Source organism: Molossus molossus, unplaced genomic scaffold, assembly GCF_014108415.1.
Source record: "Molossus molossus isolate mMolMol1 unplaced genomic scaffold, mMolMol1.p scaffold_m16_p_18, whole genome shotgun sequence".
Lineage (NCBI taxonomy): Eukaryota > Metazoa > Chordata > Mammalia > Chiroptera > Molossidae > Molossus > Molossus molossus.
In genome coordinates, this window is record NW_023425353.1 from 16,555,467 (window position 1) to 16,576,649 (window position 21,183).

A 21,183-nucleotide genomic window follows, 5' to 3' on the forward strand; every position below is an offset into this window, starting at 1 on the left:
TTTTATCCTCACCCGAGGACATTTTTCAATATTTTGTTCAGATAGAATGGGAGGGAGAGAGAGAGAGAGAGAGAGAGAGAAGCATCGACGTGAAAGGGACACATCGAGTGGTTGCCACCCACACGACCCAACCAGGGCCGGGGACAAACTGCAACCAAGGTATGTGCCCATAGTGGGAACCGAACCCGGGTCTCTCCGGACTGCAGGCCGACACTCTAACTGCTGAGCCAAACTGGCCAGGGCTGAACATATTTTAATACTGGCATTTATTTAAACTTTTTCAGAAACATAGAGTGGGCCAAGTGCATCTGTGTTCCAGCCTGGCCCAGGGACCTTCGGTCGGCTGTCTGTGACTTAGGCCTGGGTTCCAGCCCCCCCACTTATCAGCTGAGAACTGTGGCAGATGAGTGGGCTTCTCCAAGCCTTAATTTTCTCATTCTGAAACAAAGATTAATTTCTTCCTCAGCATCTTCTTTTTTTTTTTTTGGCATGTGAGGGTAGTAGTTTAATGCATGTAAAGTACAAAAGTAAGCAAAACCAGTCAGCATCATTTTGAGGCTTAAACAAAGTAATGCTTATAATTGCTCACCTTGTAGCTGGCCTGCACTCAGTAATTATTTATCTATTAATATTAGGAGTTATTCTAACTGGAGTTGGAATACAAGCACCTTTTTGACCTTTTCTGATTAAGCATATACAACCCCCTCTTGGGCTTTCATGCCCAAGAAGGTAATTATATAGAATTGTGAGCATTTTAGCCTTGTGAGCCATAATTTACAAGTAAAAATGAAAAGAAGGAGTTTAACTCATATTTAGTGACCCCTGACATTTGACTCATCTCTTGGAGAGAGGGTTATGAATCCATGTAATAAGTAGGTCACATGCGGCCTCTGGAATGATCACTACTAAAGCAGGGCTTTCCAGGTGATGCATACAAACAGCTTTTAGATACAAGTATGTATGTCAAATTCATGCCCACAGTTGCCGATGTGGTTCTTTAAGTTAACCAGTGAGGACTTACGGATAGATGAAGTAGTCATTCCATGTTAGTGGGCTGTGCATGTTCTTAGTAAATGCTGTGATTCTAATGAAGGATTTGCAAGTCTGTGATACTTAATTCAGGTAAGTAAAGACATGTGTAAGGGATCTTTCTTTGAGTTAGAAAGTTAATTTCTAATATATGTTCTTGGTCCTGGCAGATCTTGTATTATATTCAAGAGTTCAAATTTTTCTGGTCAGCTGCAAACAACTATTTGCATCTCTAATGTAATGTGAGGATTTGTGAAAGAGGATCTGCACCTGTGACATGTAAAAGTAGCTCACTGCTTTCTTCATGGGACTAGATATTTGGCCCATGTGTCAACACTTGTCTCTTAGTCATTATTTTCTTTATAATTTTTCAGCATTTAATTAGAATTCAATTTACAACTCGAATTGATTCCTGAGACATTTAAAGTTCGGTTGCATTTTGGCAAAATGTCATTTGGGCAAAATATTTTTGGTAGCCAAAATCCAAAACATTAGCGTTGTTAATAATTTGATCTAGGCTGTGTAAAGTACATTAATTGTTTTCCATTGAGAAAGATATTTCTCTCTTCTATAAGAAAGTTCTGCTTAGTTGACTAGTTACTAGTTCTGTTTGAAACAGCTAAGAACCAATTGCCAAGTTTTCACCAAAAGTATTAAAGAACAAAATCTTATTTTTCTATTCCGTTGTCATTTAATGTCATAAAGAAAGAAAATACCTTGTCATTGAGTCAAAACCAATTTCACAGGTCTCCTTGCCTCCATTCACATTGCATTTCTCGTTTCTTCAGGTTCTAAGGGGGTGATGCTTGAGTAGGTTGTGATGTCTCCCCTCCCCTCCCCTCCCCTCCCCTCCCCTCCCCTCCCCTCCCCTCCCCTCCCCTCCCCTCCCCTCCCCTCCCCTCCCCTCCCCTCCCCGATATTTTGTTCAGATAGAGTGGGAGGGAGGGAGAGAGAGAGAAAAACATCAACGTGAAAGGGACACATCGAGTGGTTGCCAACTGCAGGACCAACCAGGGGCGGGGACAAACTGCAACTGAGGTACCTGCCGTTAGTGGGAACCGAACCCGGGTCTCTCCAGACCGTAGTCTGGTGCTCTAACCGCTGAGCCAAACCGGCCAGGGCTGTAATACATTTTCTTAATTCTCAGACTTTTTATTTGCATAATTGTATTTACAGGAAGCCGGAGAGCACTGATTTTGGCAGTATGGATGAACAAAGAAAAAAACATGATTTTCTCTTGTTCACACATCTTTTCCTAAAGCTGTTGAAGTCAAAGGTTTCTCTTTAATTATAGCTCTCAGTAAATGAAAATGTTTGAACTTTGCAAGTGTGATGAGATCTTGTCGTATTTTATATTGGGAAGGTGGGCTCAGCCAGGATTTTTGTGGACTGAATACTTCTGATTCCGAACTCATCTGAGTAATAAGCTCTGTGCTGAGGGTGGAATGGCAAAACCCTGAGGAGCATCTGTGGCTGCTTTCTGTCCCGACCTGGGCTGGCTGGTGTGGACCCCTGAGCCACCCAGCTGATCTCTCTTGGTGCAGGTCCCTCGTTTGTACCAGATATTGAACCAGATGTTTAACTTGTTTTTATACTACTCTAAAATTCTCTCCTGCACCCAGAGAGCACATGTTGAATGCTTTGAGAGTGAATTTTCATCAGAAGGAGAATTCAGTTTTCTTAAATAGGGACATCTTTTCAGAAGAAGAAATATTGAAACAGAGGGTTGACTGTTTTTGAAGCAGATGAGAGAACATCTAATGTTAGCATGGTCAGGCCAGAAAGCAGGACACGAAGCAGTGGGGGGTGGAGTTGTGAAACTGAGCACTGCGTTTCAGGGTTAGGTGCTGTACTTAATGAGAAATGTTGGAAGGAGGAAGATTACATGCACGTTAGAAGGCTTGGGAGGCTGTCCATTAGATGTTAACAGTTACCTCTGTGTGGTGGGAGCTTCTGGGTGACTTTTACATTTTTCTAATATTCTCTTTTAATTTAAAAATATTCAATGAACATTTTTAGTCCTAAAAATGACGATTATGTGGTACAGTTTGGGAGGGCGAGAGGGAGAATTCAGCAGACTCCGCAAGCTTCTTAGAAAACACCTCTGAATGCTTCACCTCAAAGGAAACACTCTGACCTCAGAGGGGTAGCGGGTGGGTTGATGGAATTGAAGACCTTTTGCAGCAGATGCTAAAGAGGGTGTTCAAGTTTAATCATCGAGAAAGAAGCAGTGTAAGAATTATGAGTTGGTGTCTGCCAGGGATGGCTGCTGGTTCTCCCTGCACGAGTGGCCGAAGGGCCTGCTGCCATTCTCAGAAATCCCGGCCCCAGTCTGGTTGGATGTTTCTGGCATCTTTTCAGGATCTTGCAGACTTTGAAGGTGTATTTAGCAAAGCCAGGTGGCACAGCTGTTCCCATGGCCATGGCTGCATGACGGGTGGCAATGCACGATGTCCTCAGAAAAAAATCAGAGGATCAGATTTTTAAATTTTCAGCAGTGTGGACTCAGGATTTGGTGGGGGTGGAGGGTGTCTTTGATGACACATGGTATGTGGGAACAAAAGCTTTACCTTTGCCAATGCTCGTTAACCTTCGAAGGTGCTTTGCTTATCACTAAGTCAGTATATTTTGGAGCTTCTAACTGGATTGTTTAACAGTCTTCTCTCTCCCCTGAGTTGACATCCTCGGTTTGCTTCCTTTTCCCCAGATAACTTGCCCTCTAGGTTTCTTCTGAAAACAAATAGACCCAGATTATTTAGTCATTGTTTTGTTTCAAATCACCATCTACTGCTGAAAACTGATTGAATTGAAGTAAATAATTATTTATTTGGGTAAAATGTCATAATAGTAAAAAAGTTCATGCCACATACACACACAAACTCCAGGCCATATAAGCTCCTTCTAACACTGTCCTGGAACTTAACTCTGGGGGTGGTGGTGGTGGTGGTGGTAGTGGTGCTATAAATAGATTCCACTGCAGCATCTTAAAAGTTTTCCAGTCAACTTTTGATGTTGTATTTGGGCTTTTGAGGCACACAGAACGGATTTGGCCACCTGCAGACATGTTCTGTGTAATTTGAGAAGATGAACTTGGAAATAAAAAATAACATTTTAAATGTGACTGTTCTTGTTCTCCCAACTCTCTAGATTGTACCACGTACTTGAACCTGGTGGGGAAGCATGTGATTGCTGATGCCCAGAACATCACCATCAGTCAGTATGCTTGCCACGATCAAGTGGCAGTCACCATTCTTTGGTCCCCAGGGGTCCTTGGTAAGTGGTCAAAATGGAGTCCACCGTGGTGGTCCGGGAGGGTAGTGCCCACTGCAAGGGTTGCAAACCTGATGGCCTCCAGGGGCTAGGCGGGTCTTGACATGAGAGTAGCTTTGGTTGGCTTGGGTACAGACACACCTCCTGTGTTTATGCATACATGTGCTGGACATGTTCACGGCTTCATGCTGTGCCCTGTAGCTCCTCTTTTGGTCCCTTGGCTGTTATTGAGAGAAATGTGGGTTTGAAACAAACTGGTGTATGAGTGATAAATGGCACAGGCCTTGCTTGGCCTCTGTGTCTCAGCCATCGTGGAAGGATGGGTGGCCCAGCCAAGGAGGCAAAGGTTTTGGCATCCAGCATTAACGGTCTCTAGCCACGCAGAGATGTGTAGGCCCAGCACTGGCACGTTTGGTGAGTTTTCAGGAAAATTCCAGTTTTCATGAGAAACCATGAAATCAATAATTTTTAATGTTGGTGACTAACAGAACTTTTATTTAAACTGTGTGGGCTGGAGAAACCAAACTAAAACAAAGGAACAGAAAAAAGCAAACCACATTATCTGGGCAGATTCAGGTTAGGAGCGTGTCTGCTTGTCCTCTTGAGTGACTTGATGATACACAGGAGAGGATGGCATGGTTGAGTGGGACATGGGGAGGGCCCATTTCTTCAAATGGGCCTGTGTTTGAACCCAGAATCACCAGAGGCCTTCAGACCTCACTTCCCCCTCTGTCAAGTGCAGATGACTGCTGCTTGGTTTGTTATAAGAATTAGAAACACACATGGCACCTTTTTAGAGAGAGTTCTGTGGCTGTTATGATCATCAGAACCTGCTCCTTTGACATTGCCACCCAATCTAAGAATTAAAAAAAACAAAAACACAAAAGCCTGGCCAAGGGAAAACTAAAATAAAGTTTGAGTTTAAAAATCTGAACGGGCTCCATCTCAGAAGAACCAGATCGCAGGAGAGGTGAGTGCAGAGAGGGGGAGGATGAATCGGACCCAGGGGCCTGACTCACTCACCCATGTAAATACTGCTGGGTCTGAACCCAACGGGTTTCCAAAAGTAACATTATCTTAACATTTACAGATACAAACATTCTCTGTGGATAAAAGGGAAGTAGTCATCCCATGTAAGGCTAAATGGCTAAGGGGTTGGCCTGATGAATCGCAGGCTCCCTCTGTAGAATGAAAGTAAGAGAAGTGAGCTGCTGGTAGGAAAACCATCATGTGGAACAGCGAGGCAGAGGATGTGCTTTCCCTGCGGGATGATTTGGCTGGGACGGGGGCGTGGGGCCGGCTGAACAGGTTCTTTCAGTTTTGCAAGGTTCTGGCAAGGAAGCTCCTTGGAAGCCAGAAAAGAGTATGAGTTCAGAGCATTCTGGGTTTGGACCCCACCTCTGCCATTAATTCCTGTGTGACCCTGGGCAAGTCAGTTAGTGTCTCTACACCTCAGTTTCTTCATCGATAATACGGGGATAATAATACCTCCTTTCTGTTGTTTTTAGGAGGATTTAATGGCTTAAGTGATGGGAAGGAGTAAATAGATTCCTTTATGAGAAGCTCCCTATAAAATTGCTAAACATTGTGTAAAGACAAGGTACTAATAGTATTGTGATAAAGATGTCACTGTGATTTAAGATTTTCATTTGCTGTCTCTCCCTCCCACTCCCATACTTGGCAGGTCTTTTATTTTATTTTTTAAATTATTTTTTTATTGTTTTTGTTACAGATGTTTCCCCTTTTCCCCCATTGACACCTTCCTCTCCATCCCCCCTTCCACATCCCCAGCTTTATTGTCTATGTCCATTGGTCATGCATACATGTATATAAGTTCTGTAGTTTATCTCCCCACCCCAACACCCCATCCTTTAAGGCTTGTCAGTCTGTACCCCACCTCTATGTCTCTGGGTCAGTTTTGTTCATCAGTTTGTTTAGTTCATTATATTCTACAAATAAGTGAGATCATGTGGTATTTGTCTTTTTCTGCTTGGCTTGTTCCACTTAGCATAATACTCTCCAGGTTTTTCCATGTCATCTCAAAGGATAAGAGATCTTTCTTTCTTACAGCTGCATAGTACTCCATTGTGTACATGTAGCACAGCTTTTTTATCCATTCATCTACTGATGGACACTTGGGCTGTTTCCAGATCTTAGCTATTGTAAATAGTGCTGCTATGAACATGGGGGTACATATATTCTTTCTGATTGGTGTTTTAGGCTTCTTAGGGTATATTTCTAGAAGTGGGATGACTGGGTCAAATGGAAGTTCAATTTTTAACTCTTTGAGGTAACACCATAGTGTTTTCCACAGTGGCTGCACCAGTCTTGGCAGGTCTTTTAAAAATAAGGACTATAGAGCCCTGGCCCCGTGCTCAGTGGTTGGAGCATTGTCCTGTACACCAGAGGATTGAGTGAGGGTTCGATTCCCTGTCAGGGCACATACCTAAGTTTCAGGTTCAATCTCCAGTTGGAGCATGTACAGGAGACAGCCAATGGATATTTCTCTCTTGAATTGATGCCCCCCCCCTTCTTCCTTTACCTTTCTCTAAAATAAATAAAAACAATAATAATAATAATGACTAGAACTACCCACTCCCACCCAGCTGATGAATTTTTTGGTCTTTTTTAAAAAAAGATTTTTAAAATTGATTTTTTAGAGAGAGAAGAAGGGAGGGGGAAGAGAGAGAAGGAAACATTGATGTGAGAGCCAAACATGGATGGTCTGCCTTATGCACACCCTGCACCGGGGATCTAGCCTCCAACCCCAACATGTGCCCTGACCAGGAATTGAACCAGCAGTCTTTCGGTGCATGGGACAGCATCCTACCAACTGAGCCACACTGGCCCAGCTGATGAATTTTTATGTAATTGTGAGATGTGCAGTCTTTAACACCTGGCTTGTGTTAAAACAGTAGTTCTGGGGGCATTGCATGAATTAAATCTTAGTATAAATTACACGAATTTGTTAAAAAAATTTTAGGGGAGGAGGAATCTCAGAAGATGAGTTCTGTGAGATCCACTAAATAGTTGCTGGATCTTGTCAGCATGTTCGAATCTCGGGCTGTTGGTCAGCTAGCTGTCACCCCCACAGGAAACTTTGTACTTGAAATATAAGAGTCTCCACCTGCACATGTTCTATGCAGCCCCCCTAAAATACGAAGCTTTACTTGTAGCTCTTGCCCTGCCCACCATAAAATATGTGTTCTTTATCATATAGTTACAGGATTGGAGAACCTATTCAAAAGAGAGAAAGATTTCCCTGGCCTTTGCCATCCTTAATTTCCCACCTGGTTAATTGCATCCTGTGTAATTACTTTGGCCCTGGGAGGGGAAGGATTGAAAACGTCTCCTTGTCTAGTGTTCAGAAAGAATGCGAAATCGATATTGTGCCAATTGAGGCCGGCTTGGGGGATCTCCAGCTGCAGTTGGACCACTCCAGTCTCCATGGGATACAGAGCCTCGGTGCTGGCTCTTGTGGACATCAGAGCTTAATCCTTTTGAAAGCATCTAGTCCGACGTGCAGAGGGGGAAGCTCAGGTGGTGGGAGGCTGGGCCGGTGCCTTTCAGCAGCACTGTGGGCGTCGGGGCCTCTGAGTGCTGTGTGAAGAGCACACACTGAGCGCTCCTGGGTGTCTGCCTTTCAGGCGTGATTAGAGCAAGAACCGCTTTGTAAATCACATAGGCATTCTCCTAAGCTATTTAATCTCAAGCCTAGGAACTCCTTGGGTGCAGACACACATTTTGTTGGGAATTTTGCACATTGCTCATTGAAACATGCTCATTGAAACATGAAATATAGGACTAAAACTTAAAGTAGAAACATGGTTTGGTGTGAGTCCTAGTCAGCGTGGGCATTTATCAGTCAAATACACCCTGTTTAATGACCTAGAAATTATGTATTCTACTGCAGACTTTTTATGATCAATTGTGACTTGAGTCTAAATACTTGAACCCTAATGTCACAGAAGCAGTGGCCATTTTTGAAATGGCTGGCGGGATTAGATATTAATTAATTAGTAATGCTGTGACAGAGAAAAGCACCTGGCCTGTACCAGAGGAATGCAGAGTATGTGCTTTTCCTTTCTTTAAATTCTGATATTCTGGCCAGAGTAAGAATTCCTTGAACTGCTGTGTAGGTGCAGAGGACGATAATCTGGGAGGAAGGAAAGTGTGGTCAAAAGTAATTAGGTCCACTTTTAATGAAAGCATTCTGCTTTGCTTAGGCATTGAATTCCTAAAAGGGTTTCGGGTAATACTGGAGGAGCTGAAGTCAGAGGGGACACAGTGCCAACAACTGATTCTAAAGGATCCGAAGCAGCTCAACAGTAGCTTCAAAAGAACTGTAAGTCACACTTGGGGAATGTGCTCCTGAAGACATGCCATTGTTCGGGGGTCTGAATGGTCTATTCAAAGTCTGTGAAACTGGAGAAGGAGGGGCTGTGGGGTCCACCCCACCTGCCAAGGTGGGCGAGAATGGTGGACAACACTGCCAGCCTGCCCTACACTCCCTGAGAAATCCTCCAGCACCTCTCGCTGGTAAACACACCTCTCCGGTTACGCGCTGGAGCAGCCATCCTGGAAGGTGGCTTTGTGCTCTCCGGAGTGGATGTGGGCTCCTCCCCACCGACTTCGAAGTTCAGTGTTAACAAACTCTGGCTTCCTTGCCAAAGAATAGACGGCATTGTTGATCTTCATTTTCTGTGAAGGATTCAAACCTAAGCTTGATCCAGAAAACAGATCTGACTTCCTCCTTCCCTGGGACATGTCCTTCAGCTCTGGAACTGTGTCTAGGTGACAGTCGGGGAGGACTGAAGCTCTCTTGAGTAGGTGGAGGGGTGGGTAATTTCTCCATGACGTCACATGTGTTTTTGTTCCCTTTTAGGGAATGGAATCTCAGCCTTTCCTGAATATGAAGTTTGAGACGGATTACTTTGTAAAGATTGTCCCTTTTCCTTCCATTAAAAATGAAAGCAATTATCACCCTTTCTTTTTCAGAACCCGGGGTGAGTATGGCCTTTTCTGCCTGGTTCCCATGTGAGAATTATGCTTTTAATTTTCAACAGATACGTGTTCAAGAGCCCACCATATACTGGTATGAAATAAGCATTGTGTAGAGGAAAGCATCCAGAAAAGTAACTTTTAGCATTAAGATTTGGCCCAGGATGCTGTTAGTCATGTATTAAAACCATGTGATTGAGCCCTGGCTGGTTTGGCTCAGCAGTTAGAGCGTCGGCCTGTGGACCAGAGAGACCTGGGTTTGGTTCCCTCTCAGGGCACATACCTCGGTTGCAGTTTGTCCCCAGCCCTGGTTGGGGTCATGTGGGTGGCAACCACTCGATGTGTCCCTCTCACATCGATGTTTCTCTCTCTCTCTCTCTCTTTCTTCTCCCCTCTCTCCCTCCTGCTCTACCTGAAGATAAATGCAGGGGTGTCCTTGGATGAGGATTAAAAAATTTTTTTTGATTGAAAAAATAGGAATAAGAAATATAAGTTGATTTTTAGGGTAAAGCATGAAATGATTCCATCTTTTATTTGTCCTCAGGAGGGTGGCCTCAGTGAATGATTGCCAGTCATTATCAGGATTAGATTAAGAAAATTAAGCAGTATTCCTGACTGAGATCACCTCTTCCTATAAATGTATTATTCTTCCTACTTATTTGTTTATCCATCTATCTTCCTTCCTTCCTTCCTTCTTATTAAAAAAAAAAACTATTAATTTTCTATGCAGCAAAGTTATTTTATAACAATTGGTCTCATTTTCTTAATTAAATAAGATTCCATGGGGGGGAAAAGACCATTAGCACCTAACAATATTTCTTTTTTTTAAGAAAAATATGTTTTTATTGATTTCAGAGAGAGGAAGGGAGAGGGAGAGAGAGAGACAGAAACATCAATGTGAGAGCAATACATTGACTGGCTGCCTCCTACATATCCCCTTACCAGGGATTGAGCTCACAATCTGGGCATGTGCCCTGACTGGGAGTCGAACCTGCAACCTCCTGGTGCATGGGACGACGCTCAACCACTGAGCCACACCGGCCGGGCTAACAATATTTCTTGATGCCTTACACATAACAGCCAGACAGAGGATTCAAAGCATGTGTTCATGAAATCAAACCTAGCATATTTAAGATTGTTTTTTCCTACTGAAATCAGTCAGTGTGTCTATCTGGGTGTGAGGTGGAGGCAGGAAATGTGTTTATCACTATTTCAGTGCAGTGACCTTGAGGCTGCCCTTGGTTTCCATGGAACTGTATGGACATTTTCCAGAGGGTTCTCCCTGGGTTAGCAACATGGCATATGAACTAGCTGTTTGGCCTCTCTCACTGTGCGTTTACCGCATTGAAATCATGTTTCAAAGCTACTGGCTATGGTGCCTGTTTTCAGCACTGATGCTACTCTTTAGTACATGCCTGAAGTCATTTTTAGACTCCATCAAAAGGACTTTAAATTAGATGCTAGCGAAGGTTAAAATAGCCTTGAGCAGTTAACAGGAGCACTTCGATCTCCTGTACCTAAGTGATGTTGGCAGTGGGTCAGGCCAGCATCATTTCTGTTTACAGCTGAAACAGCCTCCCTGTGGCGGTAGCATGAACACGTCCTGCTGCCTTTGGCCGCTGGCCTTGAAACTGCGTAATGCTTGACAGCTTTTAAAATCTGGGTGACTTTGTACTGTTTTAATTTATTTGGCATAAAGTGAACTGCATTAATATTTTTATATTGTAGACTTTAAGTTTTCATAAGATACCACTGTACTGTACTGAAAATTATTGCTGAATTGATGTATTTAATACTCTACCCAGCAGCACCCAGTGCCAGATATTTATATTTTATTGAATTGTTGGACAAGAAAAATGTCAAACTGTCCTATAACTAAAAATATGCATCTTTCTTAATAGCCTGTGACCTGCTGTTACAGCCGGACAACCTGGCTTGCAAACCCTGTAAGTATAGCTGCTCTTATCCCAAAGTGTTGCCACCCCAGTGGTGTCAGGTGGCCTTGGGGTGCTCACTCTGGGTCCTTTCTCCCCCCAGTCTGGAAGCCTCGGAACCTGAATATCACCCAGCACGGTTTGGATATGCAGGTGTCCTTCGACCACGCACCACACACCTTTGGCTTCCGTTTCTTCTATCTTCATTACAAGCTCAAGCATGAGGGACCCTTCAAACGAAAGACCTGTAAACAGGTGAGCTGCTAGATGTGCATAAAGCAACACTACATGTTTTAAAGTGACCTCCGAGCCCCTGGAATTTGGATGATTCAGGGTGAGCATTAGGCATTGTTGACTCTCAGTGGTCAGTAGACATTCCAGGATATTATCACTACCCAAGATGTCTCAGACCATCTTGCCGTCAGCCCTCCCCAGTTATCTACATCCCGGCTATCCTGGTGGTGGTGTAGTCTGGTAAAAATATTACCAAGGAACCAGAATAATTAAGTATTTTGAGTTTGTTCTTCTATATTTCAAACAATCAGATGCTCACTGTGTGGCAGGCACAAGCTTTATGCTCATTGAATCCTTACAGCCCTATGAAACAGAGGCTTCCATCGTTCCCACGTTCAGATGGGGAACCTGAGGCTCAGGGAGGTCACCTGGCTAGCTCAAGGTCACACAGCTAGTAAGAAGAAAAACTACGTGTAGGAGCCACGTCACTAGCATTTCCATAACTACTGATTGTACATATAGGCCCAAGGTTAGTAGGAACTCAGTAACCAAGTTCTTAAACTGGAGGTGGTCAGAGGGAGTGGGAAATGTTTTATGGAAGTTCACAGGTCTGCTAGATCACCCCCTGGGAACACCAAGAGAGGCTTTTAGTGGTGATGAAAAACCCCAACGTCTTCCTGGGCATTCTCCTATGTGTGTTCAGTTTTTCTTTCCTGCTGGCTCTCACCTCCTTTGACCTTCTGCTCAAGTTAAAATTATAGCAAATAAAATAAACATACACAGGTGGATAGTTCCTTTCCTAACCCTTTTATTAAGTAAAGGGTATTCTAACTACATAGTTTCTTTGTTTTAAAATAAAATATTCCTGCTGAGGGCGCCACAAGCTAAGTGTACAATATGACAGCCATGCTGAATTCTCCTAGATCTATTATAAGTTAGGTTTAGAAAATGTGGCAGATAAGCTCAGTTGCTTTCTGATTTGACTGATGTTCTCTTGAAAATATGTTTGAGACTGGTAGAAAATCTTCAGTTCTGGGGGAAGAGAGGGATCCTGATGACCTTGATACAAGAAGTGAGTTTGAAAAGTATTGTTTCTTTGCAGGAGCAAAATACAGAGACAACCAGCTGCCTCCTTCAAAATGTATCTCCAGGGGATTATATAATTGAGGTATGTATAACTAAAGAAAGCCCTATTATTAATCTACAGAATGAGTCTAGTTCATTTAGAATTCCAACTGTTTACAACACTAAAATGTCAAGAAATTGAAGGTGTGCAGTTATATTTGTACATGGTCCTTAACATGCTTTTAAAAATTTATATGAAATTGATCTTTGATTTTTTTCATTAAATATTTCAAATAAATATTTTTATGTAACCATATAGTCCACATAACCATGATTTTACATTTCTATAGAGTATTCCTTCTTCCTTACAATATATTTTTAAAACTTTAGCTTTTAAAAAGTCCTGTTTTAGTAATAAAACAGCAAAGCAAAAGTATGCCCACCTGGCCAGTGTGTTCAGTGGTTAGAGCACTGGCCTGTAGACCAAAGGGTTGAGGGTTCGATTTCCGGTTAGGGGCACATATCTGGGTTGCACATATCTGGCCCTGGTTGGGATGTATGCAGGAGGCAACCAATCGATGTGTCTCTCTCACATCAATGTTTCTCTCTTCTTTCTCTAAAAATCAATGGAAAAAATATCCTTGGGTGAGGATTAAAAAAAAAGTGATGCCCATTACATCTGCCTATACTTTTCTAGGTTCCTGTTGACATTGTTCTGTATGAATATACATGAGTTCTAAGTTCCACTTAAAAGAGCATGTAAATGATATATATTTTTTTCTTCTCTTTTTGTAGATTTCTTTCCAGTATCAAAAATACTATAAAAACAGGAGTAAAAGAAAAACAGAAAGATAAATTAAAAATTTGTCCATAGCCTTCCTATTCAAAGACAACCAACATGTCTTAACATTTTGGTAGAAACACCTACTTCTTGCATTACTCTTTAGCAATATGTGGTTTGGAACAGGCACACGCTCTTAAAGCATTCACGAAGGCCCAGTACGATTAGTAGTTAGATGCCATGTCAATTGAAAATTGTTAGAACGTGGAACTCACTAGCTGATTTAATCAATGAATAAATAACCTTTTGATTCATGAAGAAATCACAACTTCTGAGATGGTAAAGCAGAGATGTAACTGATCATTAATGTCTAATTTCGGCTCATAAATGATCATAAGGCAGCAGCCCTCCTTTCTCTCACCCCCTTCTTCTTCATTCTACCCTACACAGCCCACAGATGACAAAAGAATACAATCTGTTGAGATCCTATCACTTAAACAACTAATATAGCATCCTCTGTTTTGCAGCTGGTAGATGACACTAATACAACGAGAAAAGTGATGCATTATGCCTTAAAGCCAGGTAAGAAGTTTTTTGTTTGAAATGGTGGCTTTGGACTATAGTACACCAATGTATCTGTACCTAATGGTTTACAAAAACAAAACACAACAGAACTTGAGATCCTCTCTCTTAAAGGATGTTTCATCAAATCGACTTTCCTCCCCCCTAATGTGGATGCCTGGAAGATCAAAGCCAGTGTGGTGTGTCTTCTGGAACTAAATAGTCAATTGTCCTCAGAAGAAAAGTGGTGGTGGGAGGGGAAGGTTTCCTTAGGCAAAATTCTCACTCAAAGGTATTTACAGTTAGCAGACTAACTGTTGAATTGTTTCTTCAAAATGAATCTTTTTTTAAATTACCAAACCAGTACTAGAGAAAGGTGGTCAAGGGGTCCTAGAACCTGCTATGTGGCTTATACTGAAAAAGAAACAAAAAAATCTCTTTGAAGCTGTTATGCTGCTTAAGTTTAAAAGCCTTCCCCTTTGAACTTTCCCAGTGCACTCCCCATGGGCTGGGCCCATCAGAGCTGTTGCCATCACTGTGCCGCTGGTCGTCATATCAGCATTTGCAACACTCTTCACTGTGATGTGCCGCAAGAAGCAACAAGGTATGTGTGTGGTGTGTCCCCGCCAAAGGCCAGGACTGGAAGCCACACACCTGTATTCAGTTTCCTGGCTACTGTACTTCCTATAATTAAAATTCTTGACTTTGCCCGGCTGGTGTGGCTCAGTGCTTGGGCACTGACCCATGCAATAAGAGGTCACTGGTTCAATTCCAGATCAGGGCACATGCCCAGGTTGTGGGCCAAATCCCCATTGGGGGGCATGCAGGAGGTGGCCAATCAATGTTCTCTCTCATCGATATTTCTATATCTCTCTCCCTCTCCCTTCCTCTCTCAAAAGAAAGAAAGAAAAAAAATAATAATAAAATGCCAGACTTTTAACCTCAGGAGCTAAAAGAATAGGCATACTTCTGTTCTCAAACTTGGGATAGTAAATTCAAGAGCATCAGGAAACTCTAAAGGATAAAGGCAGAGATTGATCACTTATAAAAGCCAGGTGTCAGGAGGGAACCTTCTGGGGAGTTGGTGGTTACATAGGTATATACTTAAGGTATATACTTACATAGACTTAGATAAAAATTTGAGATGTGCTCTTAAGATTTATGCATTTTACCTTTGTAAGTTATACCTCAATAAAAAAGTCTCTTTTTAGCCCAGCCAGTGTGGCTCAGTTGGTTAAGCATAGTCCAGTGCACCAAGAGATTGCCAGTTTGATTCCCCGTCAGGGCACATGCCCCTGTTGCAGGTTCAATCCCCAGTAGGGGGCAGGCAGGAGGCAGCCAATCGATGTTTCTATGTCCTCCCTTCCTCTCTCTCTAAAATCAATAAAAACATATATATTTTTTAAAAGTATCTTTTTAAAAAAGGTGTGCTCTGTCAATGCTAATTTCCAGTAGGTGCCCTTGGTTGTAAGAGTTTAGTTCTGGGTGCTCTCTGCTGAGTAAGTGGTCCCTAGAGTGTTCTTGGCTTGTTCAGGTTTAATTTTAGCTGAACAAATTTTGACCATTTGTAGCTCCACCGGACAAATCGCCCTATTCCCAGTGGTGACCCAAAGGGCTGGTGGAGTTGGGGAATTGGGAGTACTCTGTGGACATGTGATCTTTTGTTTCTTGAAGCTAACATTAGGTCCCGTCTTAGAGAACAGCATTGCTCATAGCTATAAATCCTATCTTCTTTTCCTATTTAGAAAATATATATTCACATTTAGATGAAGAGAGCTCTGAGTCCTCCACCTACACCACAGCACTCCCCAGAGAGAGGCTCCGGCCACGGCCAAAGGTCTTCCTCTGCTATTCCAGTAAAGATGGTCAGAATCACATGAATGTCGTCCAGTGTTTTGCCTACTTTCTCCAGGACTTCTGTGGCTGCGAGGTAAGGAATTTAAATTCTCTTAACTTTGGTGGGGCACACGCTCTGCACCCTCTCCTGTCCACCTTGTCCCTGCCTCTAGGCCTGCTTTGGTGGCACCTGCCCTCTAGCAATGCCTGACTTCTGAATTGGGCTCAGCACTCTTCTTTCAGTCTGTTCTACTCACCACGAGCACTAAATGTTTTCTACTACTCAGTTCTGTCTCTGACACACTCCTGCTCAGAAGCCCTGACTGGCACCCACCTGGCAGGAAGTTGCATGGGTGGAAATGGCAGCTACCCTGGGAGCTTGTAGTGGGGGTGGGGAGAAGTGGTCACTCAGCATATCCTAGAAGCATATTCTGGTGAGCATCAGAGGGTCAAAGAGAGAGTGGTAAGTAAAGTAGCAGGTTTGACAGTTTTGGGGGGAGCTTTGCTAAAAAGGGAAAATATCGCATCAAGTACTCAAATGGTCTGCTCTGGTTTTTTACCTATTCTTTTGAGTTAAGCTATTCATATGTAGCTTTTCTGTAATGTTATAGTGTTAATTTTAGAGTGAAGTCTGAAGCTGTCATGGAGGGCATACTGTTTCTTAAAAATGCAAGAATTGTACAATTATGTAGTTGGGTTATTTGTACCTGCCAGTGGGTTTCTTAGAACCTCTCCATGTTGTGAGGCTGCCCCCTAGTGTCAGAAAACATATTTACAAGGCTGTGTAGGAAGGTGGAGAGGTTGGCCCATCAACACACATGGTGAAAAGGAACCGCAAACTTTAGCTGGTGCCACATGCTGTCTTCACATACAGACAACTCCAGTTATTTGTGTCATACTGTAGAAAAATTGGAAACTAGAAAAATATGACAAAAGGCTGTAATCTCAACCTGGAGAAAAAAGGACCCATGGTTAATATTTGGTGTATTTCCTTCTAGTTTTTTTCTTGCATATATGAAGTCATACATATAGTTTTGCATTTTGGGTGGCTTGGAATTATTTTTTCTTTTTCTTTAATAACTTTTTACACAATTAGCAGTTGTATGTAAACTCATATTTCAAATAGCCACATGATCTATAATGTTATTTCAAATTGTTAAACATCTCAGTAGTTCAATTTTGCCTCATTTCTGATGATTTTCCAAAGACAGATGCCTGGAAATGGAATTGCTCCATCAAAGATAGGAACATTTTTGCCCTGGCCGGTTTGGCTCAGCGGTTGGAGCGTCGGCCTGCGGTACAGAGAGACCCGGGTTCGTTTCCCGCTAAGGGCATGTACCTCGGTTGCAGTTGGTCCCCAGCCCTGGTTGGTCGTGCGGGTGGCTGCCACTCGATATGTCCCTTCACATCGATGTTTCTCTCTCTCTCCCTTCCTCTCTCTCCCTCCCGCTCTATCTGAACAAAAGATGGAGGAATGTCCTCAGGTGAGGATAAAAAAACAAAACAAAACAAAAAAAAGATAGGAACATTTTAAAAATGCTTGGTATATGATCCCTGTTATTTTTTAGAATTTATAACATTTGGAAGAATTAGGGCAAATGTAAGACAGTTCAGGATTATTTTCAGCAAGTGGATAGATGTTGGGGGTTTTCTTCTCTTTGAGCAGAATAAGAAGACAAAGTCAGTTCAGATCCCTTTTCCCCTTAACAGTCTGTGGCTGCTGTGTTCGGGCATAGCCATTGGGAATTAGTTTCTGAACCAAGGAAAGGAAGAGAAAGATATAATTGCCAAGAGATGATTTCAGCAGAATCAGATGAAAATGGTCTGAGAAGGTGAAGCCCTCTGAGGAGGACTGATTTTCTTCCCCAGCCCCCAAACTCCCTACCAGATTCTCCTTGGGCTTAAAGACCTTCTATGGATATGACTGTGTAGACTGCTGTGAAGTCACGGTGGAAATTGCGGGTCACTCCCAGATGAGTTAGCCAGAATGGCCATGTTACTGCAGTTCACTACCCTCCTCTTCAGCCACCAACCAACGGGTGAACAGCATGGCTTTGAGAGTGGTTAGGGAGGTCCTCTGTCAGTCACACTCTCTGGACATGAGTCATAGAGCATTATGGGCAACTCTGGCATCCAGACCTGAGCCCCATTTCTCAACCCACTTTGGGGTCCCTCCATCATCGCCTTCCAGCTTTCTCTCCAGGACCTGTCTTCCATGTAGGCAGCCTCACTCGTCAGATAGACCAACCCCAATGCCTCCATTTTCCATGCTCTTCACCCATACTCTAAGTCCCTTGAGGATCTCACACTGGTATGTGACAGGCAGGTTGCTAGAAGCTCTGTGCTTTTGTCTTTTCACTTATAGTACAGGAGTGGTAATGATCTCACATTATGCTAAAATGAGCATGATGAAGAGGATCTGGGGTGTGACCTTCACCCAGGGAACGTTACCTGTTCCTCGGAGCCAGGTAACCTTGAGCTGCTAATAATGCTCAAGGAAGAGATGATGTGCCCGTCTTGCAACATTCCCGTTGCTAGACACTCCAGGCTGTATAAGTGAGTGTGAGTCCTGTTCTCTTTCCAGGTGGCTCTGGACCTGTGGGAAGACTTCAGCCTCTGCCGAGAAGGGCAGAGAGAATGGGTCATCCAGAAGATCCACGAGTCCCAGTTCATTATCGTGGTCTGTTCCAAAGGCATGAAGTACTTTGTGGACAAGAAGAACTACAAGCACAAAGGCGGCGGCCGAGGCGCGGGGAAAGGGGAGCTCTTCCTGGTGGCAGTGTCTGCCATCGCTGAAAAGCTCCGCCAGGCCAAACAGAGCTCATCTACGGCGCTCAGCAAGTTCATCGCCGTCTACTTTGACTATTCCTGCGAGGGAGACGTTCCGGGCGTCCTGGACCTGAGCACCAAGTACAAGCTCATGGACAACCTTCCCCAGCTCTGCTCCCACCTGCACTCGCGAGACCACAGCCTGCCGGAGCCTGGGCCGCACCCTGGCCACGTCAGCAGGAGGAACTACTTCCGGAGCAAGTCGGGCCGGTCCCTGTACGTCGCCATTTGCAACATGCACCAGTTCATCGACGAGGAGCCCGATTGGTTCGAGAAGCAGTTCGTCCCCTTCCACCCTCCCCCACTCCGCTACCAGGAGCCAGTCCTGGAGAAGTTTGACTCCGGCTTGGTTCTGAATGACGTCATGTGCAAACCAGGGCCGGAGAGCGACTTGTGCCTCAAGGCTGAGGCGCCCGGCCCCGGGTCTCCGGTCCCCGCGTCGCCGGCCGACTCGCACGCGGAGGGTCAGCAGCTGGGCCTGGACGAAGACGCGGAGGCCGGGCCGGGCTCCTGCGGCAGCTCCGCCCTGCAGCCCCTGCTGCACGCGGTGAAAGCCGTGGGCGCCTCGGGCATGCCGCGGGACTCGGGCATCTACGACTCGTCCGTGCCCTCCTCTGAGCTGTCTCTGCCCCTGATGGAAGGGCTCTCGGCGGACCAAACGGAAACGTCCTCGCTGACGGAGAGCGTGTCGTCCTCCTCAGGCCTGGGTAAGGTGCGGGGGGTGGGGGAGCAGAGTGCGGGGGGGTCGGTTCCGATGCGGGCCACAGCATCTGTTCCTAATTCCGAAATCTGTGAAAGTGTTTTTTCTACTTTGGGTGCAAGCTTATTTGACAGTGAAACACGATGGGACGTAATACAGCTGCATTGATAGTTCCTATTTATCCCAGGTAATGGGAATGTTCACATGTGTGAACTGATTAGCTAAATGGTGGTGAGCTGCCCGGTCCCATGTTATGTTGTATACAGTATGTGCTTTATAGCACCTTCCTAAACTCTAAAAATACCTGAATACCAAAGCGCAGTGGGCCCCAACAGTGTTAGATGAGGGTCTGTGAACCTGGATCTTTGTTGGAGCTTGTAGTGTTTACTATCCCGAACCCTCAGAATGTCTTTAAAGCCATGTCTGTTGACCCTGAGGTTCACAGAGAGAACTCAAGGAGAGTCTTCTCTCCTTCACAGCTCAGCACAGGCACCTCTGTAGGAGGCCCCACTTCCCCAGGGAGCCCCTGCCAGATGCTATGTCATGTTGCTCCTTCCTGTGCCTGTGACTAGTTGGAGTCACGCATGCAAACCCTTGACCCTTAACTAAGGGAACTTAGCAGCATGAGGACACTCCATCTGGTGCTGGTTGGGATGCCTACCTCACTTGCCTAAAGCCTATAGTTCAAACCCAGATTAGTTCTGGCTTGAGTGTCCAGCCCAGTGAGGTACAATGACATGTGGCTCTGCCCTCTCTTCTTTCCTTAGGTGAGGAGGACCCTCCTGCCCTTCCGTCCAAGCTCCTCACCTCTGGGGTGTATAAAGCAGAACCTGGTTGCTGCAGCTACACTGGTGAACTCCACGTGGTCGCCCCTTTGTAACGAAACGGAAGAGTCTAAGCATTGCCACTTTAGCTGCCGCCTCTCTTTCTGGTTCCCCAGCTCATCTCTCTGGTTGTGTAGCTCACTTGGAGCTGGGGTTTCCTACAAGGATGTTTGGAGTGAAATTGGTGCCAGTACTTGTTCTCTTTGCCCCCACCTTCTAACAGATATCTTGGCAAAGTCTCCAATTTTGTAAAACCACATGGAGCTCGGAAAGGCATGCCCATAAGATCTGACAACAGCTTGCCATGGTAGGTCAGACCTTGGATTAGAGCCAGTACTGGGAGGTTAGGAGGAAACATGTAAAGAGAAACAGGAAGATACCTGCACTGATCGTTCAGACTTAATTTATCTCTGCAAACTCTGCCTATTTACTGTTGGCTTCTTTGATTTGAAAGGCTTTGTAGAAAAAGCACTTTCATTGTTTTTACAACCACACAGAAATCAAGTTTCAGTCTATCTGGAATCCATGTCATTACAGATGATGTTCCTGTCTATTTTTGGTGTGGAACTTATGATGCCATGGGTGTTAAAAACGGTCAAGAAGGTGACTGAATATATAATCACCTCTCATAAAATGAGTCTTTATGTATTAGTAGGTGGCATGGCTGGCTGAGGTGGGGGCTGCAGGGCCAGGATGACCATCTAAACCATTCTTTCTGAGATGGGTTGGTCAACATGCAAAGGCACCAGAACTCGGTCGGACCCAGGACCACCTCTTGGTCTGAGTAGGCATCATGCGAGGGCCAGATCTGCTGCCAAGTGTTCCTGGGCTACATTTACTGCACTGCATCTCAGATGTTGGTGCCTTGAATTTTATTTTTAAGAGACTGGTACACAGCTGGGCTGTAGTACTAGAAGTTACAGTTCATGTGTCTGTTGGCCTCTGGTCTAAAGCTGTGTCCAGAATATTCGGGGTCAGAATCCACTGAAATATGGCAGTGTGTGGAGGTGGTGGCAAGTTAATCTGCTGTACTGGCTTTGACTAATGACAAACCTCTATTTAAGAAGGTGGAAAGGAGGAGACTGTCCCAAAGTTGAATGTGCTCTTCGAATATTGTCT

At 44.3% G+C, this 21,183-nt stretch overlaps 1 protein-coding gene across 2 annotated transcripts in view; it reads left to right on the plus strand.

The window, feature by feature from the left end:
* IL17RD (interleukin 17 receptor D) overlaps positions 1-20,897 on the plus strand; it is a 61,033-nt gene extending 40,136 nt beyond the window's left edge. The window contains exons 3-13 of one of the 2 annotated variants that reach the window (XM_036266935.1): positions 4,177-4,302; positions 8,526-8,644; positions 9,185-9,305; positions 11,202-11,246; positions 11,338-11,489; positions 12,571-12,636; positions 13,842-13,896; positions 14,369-14,479; positions 15,621-15,805; positions 18,296-19,247; positions 20,008-20,897. In XM_036266935.1, the coding sequence (XP_036122828.1) occupies positions 4,177-4,302; positions 8,526-8,644; positions 9,185-9,305; positions 11,202-11,246; positions 11,338-11,489; positions 12,571-12,636; positions 13,842-13,896; positions 14,369-14,479; positions 15,621-15,805; positions 18,296-19,247; positions 20,008-20,120 (2,045 nt within the window). In that variant the 3' untranslated portion in view covers positions 20,121-20,897. The remainder of the gene's footprint in view (positions 1-4,176; positions 4,303-8,525; positions 8,645-9,184; positions 9,306-11,201; positions 11,247-11,337; positions 11,490-12,570; positions 12,637-13,841; positions 13,897-14,368; positions 14,480-15,620; positions 15,806-18,295; positions 19,248-20,007) is intronic. The other variant, XM_036266936.1, reaches the window with a different exon arrangement.
* The last annotated feature ends 286 nt before the right edge of the window (positions 20,898-21,183 follow it).